Source organism: Phaenicophaeus curvirostris, chromosome 5 (genome assembly GCF_032191515.1).
Source record: "Phaenicophaeus curvirostris isolate KB17595 chromosome 5, BPBGC_Pcur_1.0, whole genome shotgun sequence".
In the NCBI taxonomy this organism is placed as follows: domain Eukaryota; kingdom Metazoa; phylum Chordata; class Aves; order Cuculiformes; family Cuculidae; genus Phaenicophaeus; species Phaenicophaeus curvirostris.
Window position 1 is genome coordinate 26,613,888 of NC_091396.1, and position 15,694 is coordinate 26,629,581.

The following is a 15,694-nucleotide window of genomic DNA, read 5'->3' on the forward strand; positions in this document are numbered from 1 at the left end:
AGGCTCTGCACAACTTCACACACAGACCCCTCTGCTGCTGTCTTTCCTCTCATTCCTTGCTAGTGTCAGGCTTTCCCATAGGAACTGTTTTCCCCAGACTCTTTCCCTTTCTTGCCCTCTCAGCTGCTGCAGCCAAACACTCTGTGTAGGAGTGGATCATAGTGCCATCCTGTGGATAAACAACTTTACTTCAGAGAGGACCTGTTCTCCGTATATGTGAAAGTGTTTGCAACACACATCCCAGGCTACTGAGGCTTGTATTTCCTTGTTACAATCTTCCCTCTCCACAGCTTCCCTCTCATTTCCTTAAGACCTTTCTTTAAAAACCCCTTTTCTATCACATAAAAGAGAAGTTTAACCCAAAGAGAAATACATGAAAAAAAGGAACTGACGGTTTCTTGAAGGTGTTTTTCTGGTGTTCCATAAGAAGCAGCAAGCCTTGCGGGGAGATTAAAATTACAAGAGACCCGAGACTTGTGTAGCAGCTCTTGGAAAAGCAAGAAAGTAGATTTACTGTGAGCCAGCCCTGTGAGGTATTAAGATGGAAGGAAGTTTCAGAAAGACATAATGCCTGGCCAGCTCTTGGCACATCAGCAATGAACAGCAACTACAAGATGGGGAGCTGGAAAGTTGCTGTATAGATACTTCTTTGGAGTGAACAGCTGAACAGCTACATATTCATCCTCACCTCCTCTGATCCTGGAAGCAGAACAGTCACTGCCTTGGCCGCTTGCTCCGTGACTGGATGCACCAACAAAGCATTTCCTGGAGAAAAACATAAATATGGCTGTGATCCTTAAGGCTGCATCTCATCAGAGTAGCAGCTGTGAGCCTTGTCAGCCTTCCACACCCATTTTGGAGAGTTTCTTAGGTACACTTTCTACTGGAAAAAAAGGCAAGTGTAGAGAGCTCATGGCTGATTGGGTCTTGTTCTGTTATGGCACTGGGATGCAGCTGGGCTTCACTTTGGAGGCACTTCTGAGTCCCTCATAGTCTAAGAGGCGTCTGCCTGTTGTTCTTGGAATGAACAAAAAATTACTCTTTTCTAACCACATGACTGAAGATGAGAACGTCCTTGCAAAAAAAAATCTGCTTAAGCTTATTGCACTGCAGATAGTTCTTCTTTACTGCTAAAAAAAACCATTAATGTATATAGACTGTAGAGTTTGATAAACTTCTTCCCTTCTTGCCCCCTGGTGATGCAAGCTTAACTGCCAGAGCCCTCTGGAATGCTCCTCTTCACCACACTTAGCTTTGTTGCCATGTCCTACCTACCTTGGTCAGATTTCTGCATGAGAAGTGAATGTCCCTTCATTTGAAAGCCATTAGCAGGCACTCTTGAGCCCAGAGGTTACAAAACATTTAAGAAATTCAACATTCCACTCACATTCTCTCTTCCTATATAGACTGAACGCGATTTATACCCACACTAATCTCTTAATTTCTGAGAAAATAGACTTTAGCAGCCAGCCGTATCAGAGAAAAAAAAATTAGCTCTGGATGGTACCTGTTTGCTACTGTCATTTCTGAAGCATACTGTGGTCTTAGCTGCTACAGTGAACTTCCACGTTTCAGGTCAAAACCAATCATGTTTTTTCCAAGTGTCTAGTGAGACTGAGCTCAGTTTTTGCACCTCATATGACCCTCATTTTCAGATGTCTCAACTTCAATATTCAGTTACAATATAATTTTTAAAAGTCTCAGAGTATTCATGTTTTCTTTTTGTCATGTGACACTCAAAAATATTTAACTCCAATTCCAGATAATGTGAAGACATCTGCTTACCCAGCATGTACTCATTTTCCACACCAAAAGTTTCTATTTTCCCTGGAAACTCTACCCAGAGAGGCCTGTAGAAAGACAGATAGCAGGATTCAGTTAGTTTCTCCTCTCCCACCAGTCTGTCCAAGGCCTTCTGCCATTTTCAGACTCCATTTTCTCCCTCTTTTTACAAGGTACAGCTATCAAGAACTGAAGACAGGGCAAGGTCCTCTTCTATGCCTTAAAGTACCCCTTCTGAGTCACTGATGAGAGTTCCCAGTACAACATGGGTGAAGAAACTCCAGTGTATCTCTGGTTTGGCCTCCTGTGCTTCACATTCTTCCCTCTTGCCTTTTTCCTTACAGACTTGCACTACACACATACACTTTCCTTCTAGCCAAGGAGAGATGGATAAACCTTTCTGTCATGGTCTACCAGTGATGCTGACACGTGATGAGCAGAATCCTTCCTGTTCTCAGTAGCTCATTACTGCTTATACAGCATATCTCCTCCTGGTCAAGACTGAAAAACCTGCACCAAGGTTCATTTTCAGTCTTTCTCAAGAAAGGGTAGTGCAATAACCATCTGGTTACATACCAGGAATTCTACATATAAGTTTGAGCAATTATGACAATAACAGCTGATTTAGAGACAGGGTCCAAGTCTCCTTACATAGAAAGTCTGTCTCACCTGCTCACTCATAGGCATCCACTTATTCACTGCAGCCCTGCTGTTCATGTACTTGTTAATGAATGAGACACATTTTCCACTCTGCTTGTCTCAGCAAGAAAAATACCATGCCTCCTCTCTAATTCTGTACCCACTGCAGCAATTTAATGTAAATGAAGTTTTATTTAATACTGCAGGCAGTGCACGTGTCAACATGAACTTCATTTCAAGAATGACAGCCAGCCACTGTCTATTTCAGTGTATATAATGGGCGCATCTACACCTACACATGTACAGACAGATGCTCGCACTATGTCTGTAATGCAAATCATCTTCAAAACTCAATCCTTTTCAAAAAGATCTTTATATTTTTAAAACTTAGGAGGTGTTTTGTATTTGCATAAGAACAAAAGTAAAGGTACATGTGGTGCAAAAGATAGATCTAGGGCAATTTCAAAGATACAGCAGTACCAGGGAGAGTAGTGATATTCATCCCTCACTGAAAAGATTGCTGCATTCAGTTCCATTGAGACACTTTATTAGAGGTTACAGAGCAGCAGAACAAAAGTTTGTTTTCTAATTTAATTTCTGTTCTAGAAACTAGATACTCTAGTATAAGAAAATATATAACATATACTGCAGAGATAAATGATCAAATTATCAATAAGAAATAAGCTTTTATAACAGAAATAATGCATCAGTAACAAATATTTTCATGAGGGGCAAAATGACCCTTATGTTGTCAGGTAAGGAAGTTCAGAGTCCATTAAGCATTGTTGTAAGTGTGGATTGGAGAAGTTTGGAGTCCACAGTACGTTGAAATATGTGCAGTGTTTATTGAATTTGTGTGTTACATGTATCATTAGAAAAAAACTCTTCCTCTGCGGACCCTAGCAAAGCTTGCAGAATATGTGAAAGTAGAATTTAGTAATTTTTGTGTTGTTTTTCTTTTTAATATTTAAATAAGTAATCACAAAAGTTAAGAGATGGTAATTTAACTTCCCTCTTCCATGTAACTTCCTGAAAATAATGACTAAACCTCCTGACCTACGCTCTTACCTCATGACCGGTTCAGCCGCTGTGTGTGTCCGATAGAACAGCGTATATAAGTATGGCAGGAGGACGTAGCGCTCTCTAATGGCTTCCCTGATGATCTGGGTGTTCTTCTCCCCAAAGAGCCACGGTTCTCTCCGTTTGCTCTCCATGTTAGAATGACCTCTGAAGAAGGGCTGGTAGGCTCCAGCCTGATACCAGCGAACAAGTAATTCTGGTTCTGGATCTCCAATAAACCCCCCCACATCAGCTAGATATTGCGCAGACAAATAAAAATACACATTTTTGGAAATTATTCTGAAAAATGTGAAGTTCTCCTCTAATAAACATTCCAAGAGTATAAATTCATGCATTTCAGAGTGCGCTTGCAGTTCTGCTCTTGGGCAGCTGCTTGTCCAAACAAGAATGGAAAACTCATGTACAAGTTATTCTTTAACAAAAATCTCAAGAGAGCTTTTGGAGGCTAAGTGAGTACCTTCCCCAGTGAGACAGGACTGTCACAGTGATGCTATGAAACACAACCTGCTCCAGACGGGACTCAAACATTATGTAAGAGCTAGTGGAAAAATTATGGTGAGAGCCAGGTTATTGGCTTCTAAAAACAGACTAATCTGTGAAACTCTCTGGAAATGCACTGGACTGTTGAGCTTTCCACCATTTGTCGTGAAGTTTATCTCGGGATATAAGCTTGGTGGCACCGGTGAGCAACTGGAGCTAAACACCTTACCTCCACAGAATGAAATCCCTGCCATGCTGAGGGTAAGAAGCATTGGTATGGATATTTTCAAATAACCCCAATCTGCAGTGTTGTCTCCAGTCCACACTGCCCCTGGAAAGACCCATTTTCAGCATTACACAGTGAAGTTGAGCATATGCTTCAGCTTATGCTTGCAGTTAAGGAAAGATCACAAGAATGGTTATGAACTACTAGTGAATTCTGTTCATTGCAAAGTTTTTTCCTTTATATATGCATGCTCCTGAAATACACAATAAAAGCAGGCAGTCATTTGTGACAGGACACAAGTTGTTATTCTGCCTTTAGCTTGTACATACTTTGCCAGCCTCTCCTGATTTTCTTAATCACTCACTCTTATAAGCTCACCGAGTCATTATTTCTAAGATAGTTTCTGTCCTCTCTAGACTCTATTACACACCAAACTTAATAGAACAAAGCAGCATGGAAGGTATCCAGTTTGTCTGTCCTTACCATACTTCTGTGATCCAGCAAAGAAAGATCGTGTGAGGACGAAAGGTCTTTCTTTTCCTGAAGAACGTCTGATGAGTCCTTCTGCAGTTGCCATTTGCTGAAAATCATGAATAGAAAAGTCAGGAAGACAAACTCTATGTTTAGGATATTTGCTACACTGCATGTTTAGCCCTTCCAAGGCAGGAAAATTAAGAAATCTGTTCCCACAAATAATACCTGCTATTAAAGTGAGATCTTCTTACTACAATATACTTGAATTAAAAAAAACCAGTGCACTTACAGCCAATGCAATTTACACTGTTATTGTTGAGCAGCACAGATGTTGTCACATTTTCATGTGACCAATCACAGACTTGATTTCAAATACAGCAATATCCAGCATAGCAGAGTTTCAGTCCTTGGAGGAGGTTACAGAATACTTCTACTGCGTAAATTATCACATTAGACATACTTCATGAGAATAACTGCTAGTTTGTGTCTCCAGATACTCTTACCTGGTAGAATCCATAGAGGTTGTGTATTTCCCGATGCTCCCAGCTGTTGTAGTGCAGAGCATCTTTCTGCATTGTTAGTTCTGCCCCTTTGAAGACTGAGGGCTCATTCATGTCATTCCATACAAAGAGGATATTAGTGGATCCCTATGACACAGGTTTGCAATTAGGACACAACAGAGCCATTGCTGTGACTTAGTATGTTTATCTCTAGTGGCTGTCAGACCAGTCTGGGGTATGAGCAGAAACAGGAGTCGCAAAGCAAGATGTGGTAATTATAGTCCTGTGGTCACATGAAAGCTGCCAGTTGTTCATCTCATCTCTCTTGGTGGCCCTTCTGGTCAGGATGGCAGCCTGCAAGCCCCCTTGATTTCTGCTGTTCTAACAAAATTCAGTAGGTACTTACTATTCCTGCCTTCTGGTGAAGGAAAAGAGGCATGGAAAAGAGAAGTATTAAATGAGGGAAAAATCAGAGCAGGCCAGAAGAGAAAAACTGAAGAGGAAAAGCAGCATGGGAAATATCTACTAAGCACGTCTACTGGCGAATGGTTTCAACAAACCTACTGAGAAGCAGAACTTCAGGGTTGGGGGTGGGAACTGGAGGTGTTCAGCAGTGTTCACCCAGACACTTTCAGCACCAGGCAGGAGTGCTGGAAGGAAGGTCAGGGTGAAGTGACCATGAGCTATCAGAAAGCACTCCCACATCACTCCTCATGTGCAATCATGGTAGTAAAAACTGGAATTGGAGCAGCTGTATTAGGTAATGGGTTGCTAAAATACCTACAGTTTGTCTAACTTACTGCTGCAACTACATGAGCAGGTTCACTGGTGGCACATGGATTCCTATTTTCATAGTGCAGACAAGTTCATGAAGAAAATTTTTATGTGATACAACAGCTTATCAACATATTTGTCTCCACATTATGATAATACAACTACAAGAGCCACCAGCTTGCTTAGACAGTAGTTTATCTTCTCTCTTTTCCCCATTTTCAGACTTTCTGGGATAAGTAGATCAGAGCAAGTAAATACACACCTTGTATGTTTTGAAGGAGAATTGATCCGCATACCATTTTCGCACTTCAGGACTGGTAAAATCCAGGTAGCAAGAGGAACCTGTGAATGTGGGAGATTTCAATTATTTACCTGATTTTTAGAGTATGCATGCATTTTTTTTGCACCTGAATGCAGTGGCCTAAAGCTAGGATGTTTTCCACAATGGGCAGCAATAATGTGGTCGCTGTTGTTTCTAATACAAAAGCTCAAGAGCAAATTCCAGCTTGACTTGGAACTCAGTACACCTCTTGCTATGTTCTGCAGACCAACACAGATTCTGGAGGTCTGAAGCTCAGCACCAGTTAAGGATGACTGGCTACTAGCAGACTGAAATACATTCAGGTGTGCACAGGAAGCCAGGGAAAGACAGAATCCCTGGTAATTTGAGCCCAAACAGGAAAGCGTCTCTGAGAAGCTGAATAACTACATCCTGGAACCCTACTAGAAGCTGTAATATGTCCTTAATTTTTCCATGTTTATTCCTTTGCCAGGACTGCAGGCTTTCTGTCTGGAAAGAAGGGGGACAAACTTCTTTGCCTCCCTACAATGAGATCTCCTCATGAAAAATAACATGCTAAATCACTGTATTATGATTGAATCAAAGACTTCAGTATTGGGGTTTGCTTAATTTCATCCAGCCTACATAAGTTGTGCTCACTGCAACAGAATAGACTGCATTTCTGTTACCCAAGACAAATTGGGAAGAGGGACGGCTGTTCAACAAATGCAACTCCTTTAGCTCTAGGCACTAGGACTACCTGCAGAGCCAACAGAGGAAGTTGTACAACTGAGGCAATTACAACATGACTGTACCAAAGAAATCACAAAGTATTCGAAATAATGAAGATTTCAAAAAAATGCAAGGACTGTAAGAGTTTAATTTCACTTCCATGGGTCTCTATTCTGCAATTTTTTAATATTAACAGCTTGAAATGTAGATACAGATGGTTTTTTTACCTGGCCAACAGATGCCTTCAAAATCTTTCCCATTTCTGTCTTTCACAAAATATCCCTTGTCTTTTGCCTGTGAATACAGGGTGTACATGGGATCAACCTTAATGTGGGGATCTATAATGACAACAAGCTGCAGAATAAGAAAATAAAATGCATCATTAGAATCAACTGTACTGAATAAAACAGTAACAATTCACTTTTGATAAAAGACATGATTATTTCACTTCAAGTAAAGAAGGTTGCAGTGTCACCAAATTTAGAAAGCAACTACCAGTTCTTGTAGATACTGCACGAGACTTACATATAATAGTTGAATTAACAATGAGGACATGCATTCATGCTTACCCTTCTGAAACAAGAAACACCTGTCACATCTGGAGAGACACTGGAGCTGAGTAAGGCAGCCCATCTGCTGTCTGGATAACAACCAGTGCAACGAAGAAAAGATTATAGTAGTGGGAGACACACTTCTAAGAGGTACAAAGGCACTCATTTGCTAACCAGGCCCAGTCTCCAGTGGTGAGCTGCCTACCACAGGCACGTTTCAGGGATGCCAGCAAGAGTCTACCAAGGCTTTGACAGCCCACTGACTGTTGTATCATGTCAGTCCACGGCTGTTGTTTCATGGGGCACCAGTGATACAGCCAGGGGCTGTCTGAGGGGTATCAAGAGGGATTACAGAGCCCTGGGAGCAGAGATAAGGGATTCTGAAGTGCAGGTAGTTTTTTCATGAGTCCTCACTGTCAAAGGGATGGGGTTTGAAAAAGCCAGTCAAGTCTGGCAAATCAACAAATGGCTCCAGGACTGGTGCCACAGCCAGAGGTTCAGCTACTTAGACTGTGGGACTTGCTTTGAGAAACATGGAGACATGGTAGGATGGATCCTATGATTGGAGTATCGAGATGGAGGGATACAGGCTTTTTAGGAAGGACTGGCAAGGGAGATGGGGGCGGGGTGTTGCCTTTTATGTTTATGACCATCTGGAGCGCATGGAGCTCCACCTGGGGATGGTTGAGGACCTGACTGAGAGCCTATGGGTCAGGATTAAAGGGAAGGCAGGGACAGGTGACATTATAGTGGGGAGTCTGCAACAGGCCAGGAAAAGCAAGTAGATGAGGCCCCACTGTAGACAGATGGACACAGCCTCATGTACACAAGCCCTAGTCCTCATAGGGGACCTCAACCACTCCAATATCTGTTGGAGGGACAACACAACAGGGCACAAGCAATCCAGGAGGTTCCTGGAATGCATCGATGATAATTTCCTTCTCCAAGTGATAGAAGAGCCAACAAGGAGAGGTGCTATGCTGGGCCTTTTTCTCACCAACAAGGAAGGGCTGGTGGGGAATGTGGTGCTCAAGGGAAGGCTTGGCTCCAGTGACCATGCAAGATCCTTACAAGCAATGAGGAGGATGTGCAGCAAGCTCACTACTCTGAGCTTCAAGAGAGCAGACTTTGGCCTCTTCAGGGATGTTCTTGGTAGGGTACCATGGGAAAAAGCCCTAGAGGGGAGAGAGGCCCAAAAAAGCTGATTAATATTCAAGGATCACCTCCTCCAAGCTCAGGAGTGATGCATCCTAGCAAAGAGGAAGTTGGGCAAAAATGGCAGGAGGTCTGTATGGATGAACAAGGAACTCCTAGACAAACTTATACACAAAAAGGAAGCCCACAGAGCGTGGAAGCAGGGGCAGGTAGCCTGGGAGGAATACAGAGAAATTGTCTGAGCAGCCAGGAATCAGGTTAGGAAAGTTAAAGCCCTTCTAGAATTAAATCTCGGCAAGGATGTTAAGGACAACAAGAAAAAGAAAGATAAAAGGAAGACTAGGGAGAATGTGGGCCCTCTGCAGAAGGTAACAGGAGGGAATGGGAAATTGAAGATCCACCCATTATAGGAGAGGGTCAGGTGCAAGGCCATCTAAGGAACCCAAAGGTGCACAAGTCCATGGGATCTGATGAGATTCGTCCATGCGTCCTGATGAGATGCATCCATGCGTCCTGATGAGATGCATCCATGAATCCTGAGGGTGGATGAAGTTGCTAAGCCACTACCCATCATGTCTGAGAAGTCATGGCAGTCTGGTGAAGTTCCCACTGACTGGAAAAGGGGAAAAAATTCCCATTTTTAAAAAAGGAAAAACGAAGACCTAGGGAAGTACAGGCCAGTCAGTCTCACCTCTGTGCCTGGCAAGATCATGGAGCAGATCCTCCTGGAAAATGTTGAGACACTGGAAAATAAGGAGGTGATCAGTGACGGTCAATATGGCTCCACTAAGGGTAGACCATACCTGAAAAATAAGATGGCCTTCTACGATGGGGCTACAGCATTGGCACACCCTTAGCAAGTTTGCCTATGAGACCAAGCTGTGTGGCACAGTTGGCACACTGGAGGGAAAGGATGCCATCCAGAGGGACCTTGACAGTCTTGACAGCTGGGCCTGTGCTAACCTCATGAAATTCAACAAGGCTAAGTGCAAAGTCCTGCACCTGGGTTGGGGCAATCCCAAGCCAAATTACAGGCTGGGCAGAGAATGGATTGAAAATAAAGCTGAAGAAAAGGACGTGGGTGTGCTGGTGGATAAGAAACTCAACATGAGCCCATAATGTGTGCTTGCAGCCCAGAAAGCCAACTGTATCCCGGGCTGGTCACGGGGTAATGGTTTCAGTTTAGAAGAAGGTAGATTTAGATTAGATATTAGGAAGAAACTTTTTACTGTGAGGGCGGTGAGGCACTGGAACAGGTTGTCCAGAGAAGCTGTGGATGCTGCATCCTTGGAGATGTTAAAGACCAGGTTGGATGAGGCTTTGGGCAACTTGACCCAGTGGAAGCTGTCCCTACCAATGGCACAGGGTTGGAACTACGTGATCTTTAAGGTCCCTTCCAACCCAAAGCATTCTGTTATTCTACGAAATAAGGGCCAAAACTCATTGTTTCAGATAAAAGCGAGTACCCCAACTGCTATTAAATCTGTTAAATTCACTGCTGTATTCTGTGAATGGGAAAGCATCTGACTCTGTGTTCAGGTCTCTGCTTAAAATCATTTGCCTTAAGACATTTGAATATGCATTAATTTGTATAGCATACAACAGCAACAGAAGTTTCTAACTTTTTTAAACATCCACATATTGTATTTTGCAGTTACTTTCTGCTGCTGTTAACTGCCTTGCTATAAAGCTGAGAAAGTACTATGGCTCCAACTAACTAATTATAAAACTTGAATGCTATTTCAACAGTCCCCCATTCACCGACTTTTGGCAAAGATCAAACATTAAGCAATTCTATAAGTCTGAAATATTAACTGTGTACATTTCAATGCCTCTATAATTACCAGGAAGAGATTTTAGCTATAAAAAAGCAGAAATAAAGACTAACTACACTTACAGACTGCACAGCATACCAGGGCTTCACCAGAAGGAAAAAAGTTTAGTTTATCGTAAGTAATTATATCAACATAAAGGACAAATCTCTGTTAGTATAAGCTAAAAATAAAAAGTATTGTGAATACTAAGAAAAACTGAAAAGCAAGGATAGCAACTACCAATTGCGAAAGCTCATGTGACGTAGAAAAATTTTCTACCATGCTAATCAAGGATAGTACTGGGCTGCTTCTGTAAGATGGAGCTTCAGTTGGGTCAAACTTAGCCTGATTATCAAGATACAGAACAAACTACGAAATAATAAAATGTTACAAGGGAACAAAATAAATGAGATAGCTGGTACACTGGAAGCATCACTAGAGTGGAACACAGTTTAATTTACTCTTCTGTGGTAAAACTATTTCAAGTGTCTGAAGTACCTTGGTTAAAGCTAGATTAGGCAGCTTCACACTACAAAGAAGTATTTTATTTCTTCTTGCTATATTATTTACCTTGCGTTTTTTCTTCCTGAGATGTTCTTGCATCTTTCTGGGGTTCTGGAATTTCTTTTTGTCCCAAGTAAAATACCTCTTGCCATCTGTGTGCTCTATGTCCAGCCATATCACATCATACGGAATGTCATGTTCATCAAAGCCAGCATCTACTGCTTTGACATCTTGCTCATCTTCATAATTCCAGCGGCACTGATGGTAGCCCAGAGAAAAAAGAGGGGGCAGGGCTTGAGTGCCTAGGAACAGTATACAAATGAACATAACAATGTTAAAGTCCTTCAGGATTTTATCTAGAGACTATAGAAAAGTCAACATGATTAATATGTACCTGTCTGGAGCTAGGGAAAGCTAGCCTAAGTTGAGTCTAGAGCACGTTCTTCATACTAAAGTAACTAAACTCAAAATAACGAACAGTACAATGGGCTCAAAAACCAGAAAAAGCAGAGGGCTATCATGGAACTTGCTGTTCCATGATACTGAAATGTTATTCCAGTAACTAACAAAAATTTATTTTTTTTTCTAATGTAAAAATATTTTAATTAGCTTATCTGTCATTAATGCAAACAATTAAACAGATTTTAATCAGTAGAATGCAATTCCACTGACTGCTTGAACCTAAGTAGTGTAAAGAAGCCCACAGGTGCTGCAGTACAAGAACCATGGAATTACAATTGTTAGGAATTTTTAAAATTAGAAAACATATATGTATGTACGTATACAGCAAACGAGAGCTGGGAGACTTCCCCAAGTGCACACTTCAGCTTGGAGAGATCCTCTTGCAATCTGGCGACTTTCCTGTTCCTGTTCAGCTGAACAACATTCTCTCCATTACATCTTTGGGCAGAAACCAATCACTGCTAACACACTAAAAAACTACCACAGATGTTTCTCTGCTTTTAATTTTCCTTAGCACATAAAGAATTCTGCTTTCATAAAATGTTAGCCCTCTTGCCTACATATTTTCAGTCTCTTCCTGAGCCTCTTCCTGCTTTCCTTTCCCATGTCTGCCTGTCATCTCTGCTCTCCTCCTTAATGGACACACTTGCACTTCTTGCAAGTGTGTCTTGCACTTGTATCCTTCCCCTACTATCCAGGACACATTATTCCATAACTTCTGTCTTTTCTCATTATAAGGCAGCTTGTCTTGATGGTGCTGGCAGTTCCAGCCCTGTGTATCCTCTCTTCACCTAAGGGAGTAATTTCAGATAGCAGTGACTATGCTAGCTTCTCAGTTAGGGCTAAGTTTGACGAGCTGCAGATGCTAGGGAAAGCCAGGATATAGGCCTGTCTTCAAAAAGTACCAGTTTTTGTTCTACAAACTGCAGTCTGGGAACAATTGCCTTCCCGGACACAATGGGCTAGGTAAATATTAACCCACTTTTGGATAGAGCATGTTCCTCAGAGAATCTCCCAGGTGAATATGCCATATTAACTCCAATTTTGTAAGTTAGTACCTGTCAGTTGTGCAAACTGCTTGAAGATATCAAATGCAGTGGGTCCCATCAGCAGGAAAACATCAATGATCCCACTTTCTGACATCCAGCGCACATCAGTGAGAGGCATTGCTCTCTGCTTAGCAGTCTCTGCAGCAGATCTGGATGGTGTGTGCTTTGAAGGAAACCAAAGTAAAACTGAAAATCTCTCTCTATCAAACTTCTATTCAATGAAGGAGTAAAGACAAAAACCCACAAAATTCATTAACACATACTTGGCAGGTATTAGGAACACACATTGAATAGTTCTTATATATCCCTCCCAAATCCTTAACTTTCCATGCTGCTTATACAAAATACAGAGTAATAATAGTTAACAAACAAAAATGGGTAATGAGGAGCAAAGTAATTAAAGACTATGCATTTTCTGCGGGATCTTTGAGTTATATCTCTAACTATAGTATGAATAATAAACAAAATTAATAATTTTAACCATGTAATGAAGAGCTGGAATAAAGCAAGATTTGTTTCACTGCTTCAATTCTAACAGCATTTATATATTTGTGTTTCAAGAGTTGAGTTGATTTCCTGAACATTTTATTTTTCTTGAGGATCAGTTACATTCCACAGAAGAACGGGCCTGCTAAGCAGGCAATTCCAAGAACTTAAAAACTCAGAAAAATTTCCTTAAATTCAAGAGATTGTCAAGATTTTTGTCTTCCCTTTTTCCTGTGTGCTACATCCACCCATGTAGACTTTTTCTGCCACAACATTACATATTTCTTCTCTGTCTTCTCCTGTGGATCTGTTAAGATACAAATTCTATAACTTGGCTCTTGAACAGAGTAATCTCCTTGTTCTTTTCAGTAGTTTAATACAACAAATTTAGCAGTATAGAGGACAGGAGAAAGAGGCTGACATTAGGAGGCAAAAGATAAATCGCCAATAATGTCATGTTCCTGTTCACCTTGACCTGGAGTGTCTCCTTTCCTAATTAAACTCTAAGGAAAGTGAGCAACTCTCACCCGAGCTACTGCCTTCGTATTAATATCCACCAGAGTTTCTGAAGAGTTCAGCCAGAAGATCCCTGAAGTTCTGTTAGGCTTGTGTGCTAAGAGAAGGGGCACTGAACCGTAAATGCCTATCTTGTCATGTAGCTTGTGGCCGAAGATATCCAAATTATAAAGCCGGTAGGCATCACCATCACTAGGACAAACAAACAAATGTTTTTATTTGTAATCATCCTGCGCTAAGCCAATTTTAGCTTTATTTCCATTCCACTAAACTCACTGATCACTCAGTGAACAATCTGTATTATGGTCTTTTGTTTAGCATCCAGAGTTGAAATGTGGACAGCCTAACTTACTGCTTCTTTGCTTTGGCCCTAGCTATCTGAATCAAACAGCATTTTTGTTGTCAGCAAGACTACTCCTCATTTGCTTTAAGTCCTAAAATATGAAATCTGAACTCTCCCATTCTCCCATGAAGTTGCTCTTTTAGGAGCTGTGCTTAAACACGAGCAATTTTGCAACTGAATAAAAAAAACTGCAAGGAAAATTGAGCAAGAACAGAAGGGGTCATCTATGAGATTGCAGAGTAGAAAGGGAAAGCAGGACAACTTAATCCATGTAGACAGGGGTTGTGATTCAGTTTACTGTATCATTAAACTAAAATATACACTATATAATACACAAATCTCAAACTGCTGTCTGCATGAAATTCTTAAGACAGTGTTATAACTCTCCTCTACAAAAATGATCCTGCTTTCACAAGCAATCTGCCACCGCTACCTGGTGTTTTTAAGAAGTAGTCCTTCTGTGTGTTGTGGTATGCCATAAACATGGTCAAATCCATGTAGAGAGAAGTCCATGCCTACAGAACTAGGACCTGTTGGAATAACATTAAAAGACAGAGTTCCATTTTCAGGCTTAGCTGAAAGCAACAGAGCAGAGCAACCTAACTGAAAAAAAATAGTAAAAAAGCAGGTTTTAATAATTAGCTCTTTCATACTTGCTTTCAATTTCACTTTCATTATTACTTATGTACTATAAAGGCAATGTTTCAAATAGATTTTATTGTATTCTGAGTTTGATCTGGTTAAGAAGATAAAATGAATCATTTTAATAGAAAAACCACCATGTAATAGTGGGTCACTTTTTTATTCTGTAGTGGAACTGCTTAAAGTCTTCTCCTGTTTCTATCCCAGTACCTACAAGCCAAGCTTTGCAGCACAGTGGTACAGCAGAGTTGCCTGTTTTCTACTGCTCTTCTCTTCAGCCTCAGCCAGGGGGGTAGGACGTGCCAGAGCCTCTGCCAGTGATATCATCTTGTCACATTACTGAATCCAGGGCAACTTTTGGCAGGTGACCAGAGATCCTGTAGACTGACAAGCAGTGGCTTCAGGATCAGAACCTGATGATATGGAGCTTATTCCTCCAGCATAGAGAAACAGAAAAATATATGATGCTGACCTAATACATCAGATACAGCATGAACAACAAGGGCAACAGCTTCCTGACCCTCTGTGTCTTGACTGGGAACTGAAAGAGCTCCTGTCATCAAAATGTAGCTCTTTCAGACTTATGTACCCTACTGCAGCTGCTGGGTAATGCTGGTTGTTATAAAAGCCTGCATGATACTGCTAATGAACAAAGCTAACCAACTCAAACAATGTACAATACAACTGGAAAGACAACAGATGGTCATAAATTGTGGTAATGAATAATTTAAGTTATGTTTGAGCTACTGCACTACAGGTTTCTATAACCTTCACCTAATCCCTTAAGATGTTCAGTATTTCATTTTGTGGTCCCCCACTTAAAAAGTTTCTCTATGACAATTATTAATTCTTAGATATCATGAATTCTGATACATTGTGAGAATAAGCTATCAATGAAATCAATGTTACGTGCTGATACTAAAAAAAAGGAAAATCAATAAGAAATTATGCATTAGATACCAGTCAGACAGGACAGACAGGGTGATGCTGTGTCACAAATCGCACAGTGAGCTAACAGAATAGTCATACTTAATGTGTTCCCTCCTGAGCAGAAATCTAATGAAAATTTCCAGTACTTCTGTCAGATTTGTTACTCGCCACTGATGTCTGATAGTCAAGCTAAAAGAAGCGAACAAGACACTGATAAACATTAAGCAGCTAAATGAAAAGCAGACAGAAACATGAATGAACATAGCTATATGCAA

General features: G+C 41.1%; 1 protein-coding gene across 1 annotated transcript in view; it reads right to left on the minus strand.

The window, feature by feature from the left end:
- GANC (glucosidase alpha, neutral C) overlaps positions 1 to 15,694 on the minus strand; it is a 29,072-nt gene that overhangs the window by 6,459 nt on the left and 6,919 nt on the right. The window contains exons 8-19 of the mRNA XM_069858035.1: positions 14,281 to 14,377; positions 13,516 to 13,696; positions 12,512 to 12,665; positions 11,058 to 11,293; positions 7,195 to 7,321; positions 6,218 to 6,297; positions 5,185 to 5,328; positions 4,691 to 4,787; positions 4,211 to 4,312; positions 3,490 to 3,733; positions 1,786 to 1,850; positions 689 to 765 (exon numbers count right to left, since the gene is read on the minus strand). Coding sequence (XP_069714136.1) covers positions 689 to 765; positions 1,786 to 1,850; positions 3,490 to 3,733; positions 4,211 to 4,312; positions 4,691 to 4,787; positions 5,185 to 5,328; positions 6,218 to 6,297; positions 7,195 to 7,321; positions 11,058 to 11,293; positions 12,512 to 12,665; positions 13,516 to 13,696; positions 14,281 to 14,377 — 1,604 coding nt within the window. The remainder of the gene's footprint in view (positions 1 to 688; positions 766 to 1,785; positions 1,851 to 3,489; positions 3,734 to 4,210; positions 4,313 to 4,690; positions 4,788 to 5,184; positions 5,329 to 6,217; positions 6,298 to 7,194; positions 7,322 to 11,057; positions 11,294 to 12,511; positions 12,666 to 13,515; positions 13,697 to 14,280; positions 14,378 to 15,694) is intronic.